General features: G+C 39.9%; 1 protein-coding gene across 2 annotated transcripts in view; it reads right to left on the bottom strand.

Moving 5' to 3' along the window:
* Nucleotides 1-1801: 1801 nt before the first annotated feature.
* MTM1 (myotubularin 1) overlaps nucleotides 1802-14293 on the bottom strand; it is a 103249-nt gene continuing 90757 nt past the window's right edge. Inside the window, exons 14-15 of one of the 2 annotated variants that reach the window (XM_037989278.1) lie at nucleotides 11354-11530; nucleotides 1802-3512 (exon numbers count right to left, since the gene is read on the bottom strand). In XM_037989278.1, coding sequence (XP_037845206.1) covers nucleotides 3348-3512; nucleotides 11354-11530 — 342 coding nt within the window. In that variant the 3' untranslated portion in view covers nucleotides 1802-3347. Of the gene's footprint in view, nucleotides 3516-11353; nucleotides 11531-14293 lie in introns of both variants that reach the window. The other variant, XM_037989277.1, reaches the window with a different exon arrangement.

Below are 14293 nucleotides of genomic sequence, written 5' to 3' on the forward strand. Positions count from 1 at the left end.
CGTTATCATCTTTGATTTTAAAGGAGAAATTGCAAATAAGAACTAATCCATGTCTGAATCTAAGCCTCATAAGAAAGTGAGAATACTGCATTTTACTACTCTTTCCTCTTCCAAGTATGTTCAATATGGAAGGAAGACCTCAGTAACAATCCCTTAACTTATAAATCTACCAATAAGTTTGGCATGTCAGACTACTTCAAATATTGGTATTCCAGCTTCATACTTTTAGTGGTTCTGTAAACCTAAAAAATTCAACTGAAATGTAGTTCAACCATGTAATGCTTTTCTGCAAGTGTGCTATTATTCTTGCTTGTGGGGTGCGCACTGCATACATTTCCCATTTCTCTCGGGTATCCCCTCTTTTGCTTTAATGGCCACCAGTGGGTGCATCCTCCAGTAACAGGAGTATACACTCTTTAATAAATTCCCACATTAAGAATTTTCCATTTAGACAGTCCTGCTTTTGCCTAATGTACCCAAATGCCACAAGAGTTGTCTGAATGACACCACAGATCTGCATTATGCAAGTGATAAAATACTACTCAGCTTATTCTGAGACTTTTTGAGTATTATTCCTTCCAAAAAAGCAAAAGGATAAGCTTTGCTGCACTATCAAAAACAGGTCAGAAAGTGCTATGACTATATTTAGAAATGAAACCTATTATCAAAAATATATGTTTCTGAATTATTTGAAGAGTTGTCCCAGGAAGAGAGGTTCTTCAATTTCATTCCAAAAGGCAGAGCTCAGGCCATTCAGTGGGAACTCAAATGTAGACTTCAGGCTAACATCAGTATGAACCTGTGGTGGTGCTGTAGGACGTGGGGCATGTCAGTGAATGCCTGGAACAATGGCATTCTACTCAGTCGAAAAATAGGGGTAACAGAATGCCACCTAGCTCATAAGGTCCTAGTGAGGGTTCAATGCGGCAATGTCTGAGGAAGGACTTCACAAAGTACTTCAAATACTCATCGTTATGAAAGATACACTTAGTCATTTAAGAGTCCTATTCTGATTTTTCTTTAAGCTCTGTTGGACGTGATCTATTCTGATTGTCAAAAAACGGTCAGTTTTAGTTTACTGCTATAACTATTCAGCATTCTTAGAATGTACATATGTAAACAACATAATTTCCAACTGGCAATATTGTTTGAAGAATTTTAAAAATTCTTACCTAACGAGACATCAACTATGGCTTATTTAACCAGTATCTTCACATCCCTTACTATCAACTGCTGTGTTCCCTATTCAGAGCCTGAAGTTTTGCGTGTTCACTTTTGCAAAAGCCATCCTCCTAGACAGTTGTAACTCTTAAAATCTGCATTGTTAATGCACTTAAATGCCCAATCTTTTTTTTTTTTTTTTTTTTTTTTTTTGAGACGGAGTCTCGCTCCGTCACCTAGGCTGGAGCGCAGTGGCCGGATCTCAGCTCACTACAAGCTCCGCCTCCCGGGTTTACGCCATTCTCCTGCCTCAGCCTCCCGAGTAGCTGGGACTGCAGGCGCCCGCCACCTCGCCCGGCTAGTTTTTTGTATTTTTAGTAGAGACGGGGTTTCACCGTGTTAGCCAGGATGGTCTCGATCTCCTGACCTCGTGATCCGCCCGTCTCGGCCTCCCAAAGTGCTGGGATTACAGGCTTGAGCCACCGCGCCCGGCTAAATGCCCAATCTTGCTGAAATTTTGGGAGAGCCCTGCAAGGTTGCCAGTGAGATAAAAAGTACATGAAGTAGACCCAGGAAAAGAAATCAGATGGCCACCATGCACATTTCCAACACATACACACTTACAGCCCTGAAAATAGTATTAGGTTTCAGTTAATACATTTATTACAGCAGGTCTTTAGTCATTATTGCCATTAAAAAGTTTTCATGAAATTTCACAAAATCTTTCAGGCTATTAGTATTAGCTTTCTTTTTATGGAGTGAAACTTTGTTAATTTATGAAATATTTACAGCATTTACAAAAAGTAAGAGAATGTCTAATAAAATTTCTTATACTTACAAAATTCATACATTATACTACTGTATTTGAGATGTCTTACTTGGTAGACCAATTAAACTATGACGTAAAATAATTTACAAAGATATATTTAATCTTTCTTAATTCACTGAAAACAAAACCATATTAGTTATAAATAGTCCTTTACAAATCATTGTAAAACACTTAATTGTTTTAACTCGAGCCTTAGCTTTTACAAATATACTTAATAAATGAATTAGTTCAGATAGCAAATAGAACTGTGCATTTAAAATTTCACTTAATACTATAAAACAAAACAACCTGAAAAAGCAAACTGCCTGGTACTTCAAGTAAAAATTTGTAGAACCAGTTTTTATGCACGCGTAGGGTGGGGAGGGGAAGCCAACACCATTGAAATTGAAATGCATAAACACAATACTTTCAAGAATACGCTCAACACATGTACATCTGGGGCACTGATTTCTAAGGATGATGCTCTAGCAATAGCTTATGCATCCAAGACGGTAGCCCTACATTTTGGCAGATGAGCTGGATTGACTAGAGCAACATTTGTGAAAACATTCCCCTAAGCAGCAGGATGCTCCCAACATCCTTGGACAGTGCTCTCTTTGGGGTCTGCCACAACCCGAAAACCATTCCGAATTTTAGGCAAGCTCATGAAAGGATTTAGAAAATAAAACTGGCAAATTAAAAAAAAGCAAATCATATTTAACTGGGCCCTGTCAGTTTTTTAAAAATATAAAAATAGGCTTCTCTGGAAAATTAGGGGAAAACATTTTCTACCCCTAAATTTCCAAATAATGAAAAACTCATCTATACAGCTATTTCTCCTTAAGTCACCACTTATGATGGTATAAAAGTTGGCAATTACTTAAACACCTTGCTTTTGGGTAATGTCTAAGAAGCTGAGCTCAATTTGGTTTTGGCAGTAACATGCATCTTTCACATTTGGATTCATATTAAATAATCCAAAGCAACTGTTAAGCAGCCTCAGGAAAATGCATTTCATGAACATATTTCCCTTTGATTTTAAAATAATGTTGTTTCAATTAAGCCCACAAAATATATATTGTATATATAGTATTTCTCAAGAGGTAAATTAAATCTCAATTTTGTCTTTCAAAAACTGTTTTTTAAAGGTGTCAGCGTTTTCCAAAACCTCATCTCAGCTCCTTTCTTCTGATTGCCGTGTGGACCCTGTAGTTTTCTTGTAATATGTATTCTAGAAGGCACATATTCAAGAGTTTAACGTTATGTTAGTTCAAGTTCTACATGGAGGCAAATATTTTAATCTACTTTTTACAAATGCCCCAAATGAAAGTCAGCTATCACCTTTATTTCGAGCTCTAATGCACTGCCAGGGCCCCCCTCAGAAGTGAGTTTGCACATGGGGCATCATTTGCGAAGGACTGGAAGGTGAAGTTGGGGGATCAGAAAGCTTGGCAGAGTTGGCGAGCTGCAGTTCCTCAAGCCGCTTTATGTATTCATCGCGCAAGGCTAAGAGTTCCATGTAACGCTGCTCCACTGGATTCGGCTGCTGGAGAGAACCAGAGACTTGAGTTACACTTTACGCCAGGCATGTCACGAGAACTCACCAGTTCCACCCATCTGCTGCGACTGCTGCTTTGTAAATAAGTAGGTATTATGTAAACTCAAAGTTTAACATAATACATACTTTCCTTAACTACTGCCTCATTGACACATACAGGAAAGTACAACACACAGTACTAAACACCCAAGTACTAAGTATTTGTTCACCAAGAAATACCTAATGTACACATTTCCTCACACGTGTCACCATCTTTTAAAATTTATCAGCCCAAACACAGCTCCAGTCTCCCGCGTTGCCCGTCCCAGGCCCACTGTTCTCTTTCACTCTAAGGGACAACTCTTCTCAAGTTGCCATGTGACCTTCGTTTTTGTGCAGATTTGTGACACTTTCCCTTTGAGTATCCAGCAACAAAATACAGTATTACTTCGTATTTTATCAGAGTTTACATCACTGGTACCATCTGGTATTTATTAATTGACATTTGGACCCAACATGTTTTCTGAATTTCATCCTTGTTAGGTTGCATTGAAGGAATAAACCAGTTTCTCCACCCCTTCCCAGGCTGACGGGTAATCAGTGATTTCCAGGGTTCTTCGGTAGTGTGTGCAATGCTGTACTGAGTATCCTTGTACACATCTCCTCAAGCACATATGCGAGTGTTTCTCTAAGGAATTTTCCTAGGGGTGGAACTGCTGAGAAGTAGAATATGGTCTTTCCAACCTCACCGGATGCTGCCAAATTGTCTGCAGAGAGGCTCCTGCTGGTGACACCTGGCAGTTCTCATGGTTCTGCATTCTCACCAGAACTTGGGAGTATACGATTATTATCAGGTTTTCCAATTTGAGGGCTGTCACATGGTATGTCACAGTAGTTTTTGTTTGTATTGCTCTGCTAGAACATCTTTTCATGTGCGTGTTGCCCATCTTCATACATGGCTGACAGCCATAGCAGCTCTGCTATGCTCCGCCTTGGGTGTGAATGCTGGGTTTGCCCCCTCACCTTCTGTGTGCCTCCATATCCCTATCTGTAAAATGGGAATCAAAACAGCATAGCCCTCACATGGCATTGTTGTGTGGGTGAAGTGAGTTAATAGCATCTTTTGCTACAATGGTGACTACTTTGATGAGTAAACAAGGGATTGATGTTGATACAAAGGCAAAAGTCAGGCTGGAGCATAACGCGATTCTCCCAGCATGTTAAGTTTTAAAAGTTTTGTACTGAGATATAAACCACGCACAGTGCAAAATCTTCAGATGTTTAGCTCAGTGAATCTTGACATACATACACACTTAAGTTATCACACCCAGGTCAAGATATACAACAGAACAGTACTCCAGAAAGTTAATGTTTTGAAGGGATCAGGGGCAAGCACTTTCTAGAAAGCTTAAGCAATATATGAAGACCTTAATGTAAAACCCTAAACCATGGAAACCCTAGAAGAAAACCTAGGCAATACCATTCAGGACATAGGCATGGGGAAAGACTTCATGACAAAAACACCAAACGCAATGGCAACAAAAGCCAAAATGGACAAATGGGATCTAATTAAACTAAAGAGCTTCTGCACAGCAAAAGAAACTAGCATCGAAGTGAAGAGGCAATATATAGAATAAGAGAAAATTTTTGCAATCTACCCATCTGACAAAGGTCTAATATCCAGAATTTACAAGGAACTTAAACAAATTTACAAAAAAAAAAAAAAAAGATAAACAACCCCATCAGAAAGTAGGCAAAGGATATGAACAGACACTTCTTAAAAGAAGACATACATGTGGCCAACAAAGATATGAAAAAAAGCTCATCATCACTGATCATCAGAGAAACACAAATCAAAACCACAATGAGATACCATCTCATGCCAGTCAGAATGACAATTATTAAAAAGTCAGGAAATGATAGATGCTGGCAAGGCTGTGGAGAAATAGAACACTTTTACACTGTTGGTGGGAGTGTAAATTAGTTCAACCATTGTGGAAAACAGTGTGGCGATTCTTCAAGGATCTAGAACCAGAAATACCATTAGACCCAGCAATCCCATTATACCCAGAGGAATATAAATCATTCTACTATAAAGACACATGCACACATGTTTATTGCAGCACTATTTACAATAGCAAAGACATAGAACCAACCCAAATGTCCATCAATGATAGACTGGATAAAGAAAATGTGGTACATACACACCATGGAATACTATGCAGCCATAAAAAGGAATGAGATCATGTCCTTTGCAGGGACATGGATGAAGCTGGAAACCATCATCCTCAGGAAACTAACACAGGAACAGAAAACCAAACACCGCATGTTCTCACTCATAAGTGGAAGCTGAACATTGAGAACACATGGACACAGAGAGGGGAACACACACACCAGGGCCTGTTGGGGAGTGGGGGGTGAGGGGAGGGAACTCAGGATGGATCAACAGGTGCAGCAAACCACCATTGCACACGTATATCTATGTAACAAACCTGCACGTTCTGCACATGTATCCACCACCCCCTTTTTTTTGAAGGAATAAAAGAAAAAAAAAAAAGAAAAAAGCCGAACATCTAACAGAAGTGCCTTCCACATATAGTGGTTTCCAGAACCATCCTGCTTTCTACTATGTTGAACTATTTGCTGAAGCTGTGAGCACCAACAAGGAAGCTGTGAAGACAATACACTGATGAACAATGCTGCAGTTAATTTTTTTTTTTTTTTTTTAAGAGACAGGGTCTCACTTTGTTGCCAGGCTGGAGTGCAGTGCAATCATAGCTCAGCAAAACCTTGAACACTGTAACCTTGAACTCCTGGGCTCAGGCGATCTTCCTGCCTCAGCCGGCCAAGTAGCTAGGACTACAAGCATGCACTGCCACGCCCGGCTACTTAAAACATTTTTTTTTTTTTTTTTTTTTTTTTGTAGAGATGGGGCAGGGGTCTCACTATGTTGCTTAGGCTGGGGTCGAATTTCTGGGCTCAGGTGATCCTCCTGCCTTAGCCTCCCAAAGTGCAGAGATTACAGATGTGAGCCACTGTATCTGGTCTGGATCCAATTTTTAATGTTCAGGAGAATGGTCTCTATTAGAAGCAGACACTTTCTAGAACCTGTATCCCAGAGAAGGGAGCATGAGCCATGAGGTTGCCCTAAAAAATTAACACAAAGTTGGGTGGCTTTTAAAACAACAGAAATTTATTCTCTGATGGTTCTTCAGGGCAGATGCCCCAAATTAGGACGTCAGCAGGGCCATGCACCCTCTGGAGGCTTTAGGGGAGAATTCTTTCTCACCTCTTCCAGCTTCTAGTGGCTCCAGGTGTTCCTTGGCTTATGGCAGCATCGCTGCAATCTCTGCCTGTTTTCACATGGCCTTTTCTCCTCTATGTCTGGGTCTCAAATCTTCCCCTCCTTTCTCTTTTGAGGACATCTGTCATTGGATTTAGGGCTCACCCACCCTAAATCTAGGATGATCTCATCTTGAGATCCTAAACTTAATTACAACTGCAAAGATCTTTTTCCCAAATATGGTCACATTCACAGGTTCTGGGTCGCTGTCTTTTGGGGGACACACCATTCTACCCACTACAGGCAGCCAAGGTGTGAATCAGCTGAAGCCAGGTGCAAATGCAGCAGAGATGGAACTGTGCCCACATTTCTACTGGGACTGGTGCTTCCATTAGTGCTCCAGTTACAAAGCCCCATAGGATTGCAGAAGTCTCTTAATCCCATTCTCCCTATGACCATTGTGACTTTTAGGGTGTGACCTGGCAGTGGGAAGTGTTTCAAAAATGCTTGGCAGAATGCCTAACACCCAGTAAGTGCTGTGGGATGCTTGCTAATATCCTTTGTCCATTTTTCTCTTAAAATTCAACTGAGGGCCAGACACTGTTCTAGGTGCTCAGGATCCACCAGTGAACAAAGGAGACCCAAATGACTATTTTTATGGCCTTTATCTTCTAGCAGGGGGAGATGGACAAACGACGAACATAACCATCCTGGGAGTTTCACAGAATGTTTGAAGGTGATCAATTCTACAGAAGACTAGAGCAGGGTAAGAGGATTCCACTCTAAACCGGATGGTTGGAGTGAGCTGCACTGAAGAGGTAACTTTTGGGCAAAGACTTAAGGGAGATGAAGGAGGGCATCAAGTGGATACCTGAGTGTCTGAGGAAGAGCAGAGGCGTCTGGCTGAAGCTGAGCATGTGAGAAAGAGTTGTTGGTGAGGATGCCAGGAGGTCACAGAGGTAAGGGGTGGGGTGGAGGTCACACGAGGCTTAAGAGGCCATTGTAAGGACTTGTGCCTGGACTCTGGGTGAGGAGAGCAGCTACCTGGCCAGCTTCCAGCAGCTGAGTGGCATGATCTGCTTTGGCTGCCATGTTGAGAAGAGTAGAAAGAAGTAAAGGTAGCATCAGGGGGTCCAGCTAGAAGGCCATCGCTGCCACACACGGGAGAGGGCAGGCAACACACACCAGCGTGGTGGTGGGGGCTCAGTGAGAAGTGCTCGGACTCTACATGTGTTTTGAAGGCAGAGCCCAACAAGCTCTCCTGACAGATTGGACATGGGGTGTGGGAGAGAAAGGTGTGAAGGATGACTCTAAGGTTCCTGGCCAGGGCAACTAGGCTGAAGCTACCACGAACTGAAATGGGGAAGATGGCAGGAGGAAGAGGTTTTGGGGGAAACGGTAGCAGTTCTGTTTTCACATGTTAACTTTTATTTCCAGTCCCAGCACCATTTACTGAACATTCCACTCATAGGGATGTGTTACATCACCACCTTCTTACTATTCCAAGTCTCCACATCGATGCAGGTCTGTTTCTGGGCTCTACTCTGTTCCAAGTAAGTCTTGCTATATAGCAGGGCAGGTTCTTCCTTGATATTCTCCCCCAAAATTGTGGCTATTTTTAAAACCTCCCTTTGAAATGTGAGTATTAGAATTTAGAATCAGCTTGAATATTACAATGAGCATGTGCAATTAGATAAGAAAAAGAAATCAGGTAACAGTAATTTTTGCAGATGGCATGACTGTATCATTAGAAAACTGAAGAGAGTACATAGAAAAACTGTTAGAAATAAAAAGATAATTCAGTCAAGTAATGGGTATAAAATATGTAGAAGTTATTGGGCTACAGACAAACACAAACCACTTAGAGGAGATAAAAGAAGAGTCCATTTGTGATAGAATACAAAGACAAACAACAAGAAATGAAAACTTCAAGCCAAGTGACAAAATATTACACCTCAACTTCTCACTTGGGAAATGAATTATAAAGTATGTCCCAGCTTGGCATGGCATGGAAAAGAAGACAGGCAATCAGCTCATTATGGAAGTATTTTAGGCTTCAAACAATTTTCATATTCGGATCCCTTTTAATTTTTCTATCAAAAATGACTGAAACAAATACCACACAGGTCAGCCTGCTAATATTTGTCCTGAATCTCATCCTTCAGTTACCACTAAACAAAATTTCAATACATCCAGTGTAACCCTGATTAACAGCTACATGTAATGCAGTGGTTCCTAGAGTACCCTATGATGCTCACTGGCAGCTGAAATTCCTACTCAGGTTTGTAATGTGACTATGCTTTTGACATGAGTAATTTCCTCGTATTAAATAAAAGCACCAGATCTGCTTATTGATAGCTTTTCAAATGTAAGCATTGGTCTTTCCATAAACTCTGCTGAGTTTTTATGTCACAGCAAGGGTTGGTGGCTTTTGCTTTTAAAAGCACACTAATCCTGCCTTCCTTGCGGCTAACAGCTCATTATGAGGCTATATATTTTTTTGTATCTTTCAACATTGATAGTATACCACCATAGTGCTGTGAGTACTACAGGTGGCCAGTAATTGTTTGTATACCTTCTGGCTCACGCAACTGAATAACAATTTAACTTTTAAGTGGTTAAGTACATTCTTTTAGGTTTATATTATGTACTTTTAAAAGTCCTATGCGATTTGATTTAATCTATTTCTGTATGAAATAATGTTCTACATAAGCAGATCTTTAAGAAAACCTAATGTACTTAATTCATACTTTTATTCTTACACTTATCCCTGTGCATTATAATCATTGGCTTATGTTTCTGACCACCCCTACCAGCTTGGGAGCTACTCACGGGCAGAGACCGCCTCTTCTTAATCTCGCCATCCCCCCAGTGCCTGCATGAGAACATTCAAGATTTGGTAGATGAAAACACAAAGTGCCTAGGGAGATAAAGACGTGTATAGGATCCTTCACATTCAGAAAATCCACATAGAAAGGATAAGTTATTTCTTTTCTGAATTCGTGCCAATAGATCACAATATAGGCCAATTCCTGTCTCAAAGTAAAAACCCCTACCAGAGAATGAGTACTCCTCTCCAGGCCAGTTCCGTTTTGCCAAGATCTATGAGAATAAGAGGGATAAATATATTCTAATAAGTTCTTCTAATGATGTACCCTTAAACTTGACCTGTCACACAATTATTATCATTGTTACCTTCATGAATTCAGAAATGAACTGCTCCAAATTCCTTGAATTTCAAGAATTTCTCCAAGTACAAATGGGTGAGAAGAGATTACAGGACTTCTACAAAAACTACCCGTACTTTCTCATTGCCAGTATTTTAAAAACAAGCCATGACAAATATGGAGAAGGTTTATTGTATAGGACAAACACAGTGCTCATCTATAAAATATTTTTTAATAAGGAACACATCTCTTGTAAAAGCAGTTAGAATTCTGTAAGGATTACTATTTATTCTTTACTTGATATTCCAAAATGCTAGAACTACTGTTAAATAAACTCCCCCCATTTGCTTCTCAAATTCCAAACTAAACAAGTGAATGTTCTCAAGCCCTGGAATCTGTCACTTTCCAAAAGAATACACATTTCAACCATTACCAAATTGCAAAAGCCTTTCACGTGAGTAGCACAGACCTTGAAATGAGGGTGCCAGCTTAAAATGGGCACTTCTCCAGTGAGGAGGCAGGGCACAGACTGGCGTGTAGCCAACTGCCTGAGAGGAATGAACAATCTGAGAGAGAGGCCACAGCTATGGGGCCCTGCTGTGGACAGCCTATTTCTGGCATTAAAGCTGGTGCTTATGCAAGACTGAACTGTGAGAACAGGTAGTCGACCACCCACACTGCAGGAGAATGTGCAAACCTTTACAAAGAACCATCACAAATACTGAATATTTATAATGCGTAGAAGAAATCCACAAACTGAAGCACTGCTGAGCCTTTACAAACAGGCTATTTTTCCTTCTGATTTTGGATGGAGTGGAGGTGGGAGAATGGAAAGCCCAAGTGTGTCTTTAACAAAATGTAGAGTCTTTCACTTCAAAACTCATTGTTTCCATTTTTGTTTGATAAATGGCCAACTGAATTTACTACCATTGACAGAGTAATTATCTTTATTTTAGAAGTAAATACACTCAGTGAAAAGCAATCTGATGTTAGCTGACCTAGTGCATACACCTGAATGAGAGTAGCAAACATTTTCGTAACAGGATCATCTAAGTCTAGTCAATGTAAAGAATGTTCTAACAATGTCTATATAATGAACAACTACTTCAAGTGATAAAAGGAAATCTCTGGCTATGAAAACTCAAATTTTCTAGAGCTTTAAATCAGCTTGCATTATAGTAAACAATTATATCACATTGGCAGAAGAATTGTAGCTTAACATCAAAACACATGGTTTAGTAATTTAAAAAAATTTAAATTAAGGTTGAGTTTAACAATAAGTGTGTTTTTAGAGTCTGATCTTTTTCTTCATGCTGTTAAAAAAAATCCATACCAAATAATATTATCTAAGGCAAGCAGTTGACATTGCTATCTTTTAACAGTGCTACTTCACTTACTTGTTGCTTGATCCTGGGATTCCATCTAATGTAGTAATTCACCCAGAGTTCCAAGTGACGCATACTGGCAACTGGATATAAAACTCGATTGATTTCTTTAGTATAGAAGGGGTTTTTGAATTTTTCTTTATTACTGTTAATCAGTGACCATAAAGAAACAGTTCTTTCTGTAACTTTCTACAGAGAGAGAGAGAGAGAGAAAGTGGAAAGCCTAAGTAAAAACACACATAAATCCACAAACCATTTTGCAGCCTGTAGCAATACAGTGCAGCATCAAATTGAATCATACATTTACATTATCCTCATAATAGCTCAAAAAGCCTCATGGGCCAGTGAGTGCTTGGCAGCCACTTATCGATATTTGCATAGGTAATGGCCTAGCTTGAGAGCCACTATTTCTGCCTGAAGACAGGGGTGCAGGATACTGTACCATTAAATGCAATTCACTGACCTAAGAAGAGTATTCCTGGCTAGGTAAAACATTTATGAACAGATAGGTAGTATACTCTTCTTAATTCAGTGAAAAGAAAAATTATCATAAGATCCCAATGACTTTTAAAACTTTTCTATTTGTTGGAACTATGAAATCTTAATCTGTGTCTACTTGACGGTAGGCATCTGGACATAGTTATTTTAATCAACCATCTAGATGTTTAATCTACATGTCAACATCCATATCTGTGAAAACATCTGGATAACTGACTACACGAAGTCTTCACTTTTTAGCCTAGTGTTGCCATCTCATAAAGATATTCACATTTGCATTGCTTTCTATTGCAGGCGTTTACAAAATTCTGACTATAAACTAGAGAGAGAAAAACAAAACAAAACAAAACAAAACACCAGAGCTAGGGAAATAAAAATACAAGAATTAAAATTACCAAAGGTAGAATCTGAAATTTTTCCCAGTAATGACTTTAATAAGGAAAGAGCAATAAGCTAAAACTGGAAGCCTGAAAGAACATCCCAAAATAAATGACTAAAGACATTTCTTGGCCAGGCGCAGTGGCTCACACCTGTAATCCCAGCACTTTGGGAGGCTGAGGCAGGCAGATCACCTGAGGTCAGGAGTTTGAGACCAGCCTGGCCAACATGGTGAAGCCCCGTCTCCACCAAATATACAAAAATTAGCTGGGAGTGGTGGGGAGGCTGAGGCAGGAGAATCGCTTGAACCTGGGGGGCAGAGGTTACAGTGAGCCGTGATCGTGCCACTGTACTCCAGCCTGGGTGACAAGAGTGAAACTCCATCTCAAAAGACAAAAAAAAAAAAAAAAAAAAAAAAGAAATTTATTAAACATATGTATTTCATTTCATGAATGACAGCATAGTTTTGCCTTTCTTTGAATCCACCTAAAACCTCAGTTGTACCTTTTTGATGCCAAAATCTATATACCACATTGTATTTATTTGCATGTTACTGTTTTTATTTTTATATATGCACATAGTTTAAAAAGCCAAATAGTTTGACAAGGTTATGAAAAAAAGTGCTCTCTCTCACCTCTTTTCCCGGAAACAATTGTGTTTTTCCCCCAAGTATTATTTACAACTGACAAACAAAAATTGTATATATTTAAGGTATACAATGTGATGTTTTATGTATGCATTATGAAATAATCACCACAATCAAGCTAATTAACATGTCACCTCATCTAGTTACCAATTTTTTTTTTTTTGTAGTGAGAATACTTGAGATCTATTATTTTAGCAAATTTCAAATATACATTAACTATAATTATCATACTGCACATTAGGTCTTCAGTACTTATAACTGAAGGTTTGTATCTTTTGACCACTATGTCCCCCTTTCCCATACCCCTTCCCCAGCCCCTGGTAACTACCCTTCTACTCTCTATTACTATAGGTTCAAATTTTCTTAGATTCCACACATAAGGGAAATCATGTGGTATTTGTCTTTCTGTGCCTAGTTTATTTCACTTAGCATAATGTCCTCCAGATTTACTTATGTTGTTGCAAATGGTAGGATTTCCTTTTTTATGGCTGAGTAGTAGTCCACTGTATATAGGTACTATGTTTTCTTTATTCATCTGTTGATGGACACAGGTTGAGTCCATATCTTGGCTACTGTGAATAGTGCTGCAATATACATGAGATTGCAGATAACCTCTTTGACATGATTATTTCATTTCCTTTAGATATGTACCCAATAGTGAGAGTGCTAGATCATATGGTAGCTATATTTTTACTTTTGGGGGAAGCTCTGTCATAGTTTGAATATTTGTTCTCTCCAAACCTCATGTTGAAATCTGATCACCAGGCTGGGCGCAGTGGCTCAACACCTGTAATCCCAGCACTTTGGGAGGCTGAGGCGGGTGGATCACTTGAGCTCAGGAGTTCGAGACCAGCCCGGGTAACATGGCAAAACCCCATCTCTACTAAAAATACAAAAATTAGCCAGCTGTGGTGGCGTGCACCTCTGGTCCCAGCTACTCAGGAGGCTGAGGTGGGAGAATCTTGCTTGAGCCCGGGAGGCGGAGGTTGCAGTGAGCCAAGATTGTGCCACTGTACTCCAGCCTGGGCAACAGTGAAACCCTGTCTCAAACAACAACAAAAACAAACAAACAAACAAACAAAAAGAAAAAGAAATCTGATCCCCAGTTTTGGAGGTGGGGCCTAGTGGGAGGTGTTTGAGTCATGAGGACAGGGCCCTCATGAACAGATTGATGCTCTCTCTTAGGTGTTTGTTGTCACTCTATATTAGTTACCAAGAGAGCTGGGTTGTTACAAAGAGCCTGGCACCCTCTCCCCGCTCTCTTGCTTCCTCTTTCACCATGTGATCTCTACATACTGGCTCCCCTTTACCTTCTGCCATGAGTGGAAGCAGCCTGAGGTTCTCACCAGAAACTAAGCAGATGCCGGCACTATGCTTCTTGTACAGCCTGCAGAACTGTGAGCCAATTAAACCTCTTTTCTTTATAAGTT

Source organism: Chlorocebus sabaeus, chromosome X, assembly GCF_047675955.1.
Source record: "Chlorocebus sabaeus isolate Y175 chromosome X, mChlSab1.0.hap1, whole genome shotgun sequence".
Classification (NCBI taxonomy): Eukaryota; Metazoa; Chordata; class Mammalia; order Primates; family Cercopithecidae; genus Chlorocebus; species Chlorocebus sabaeus.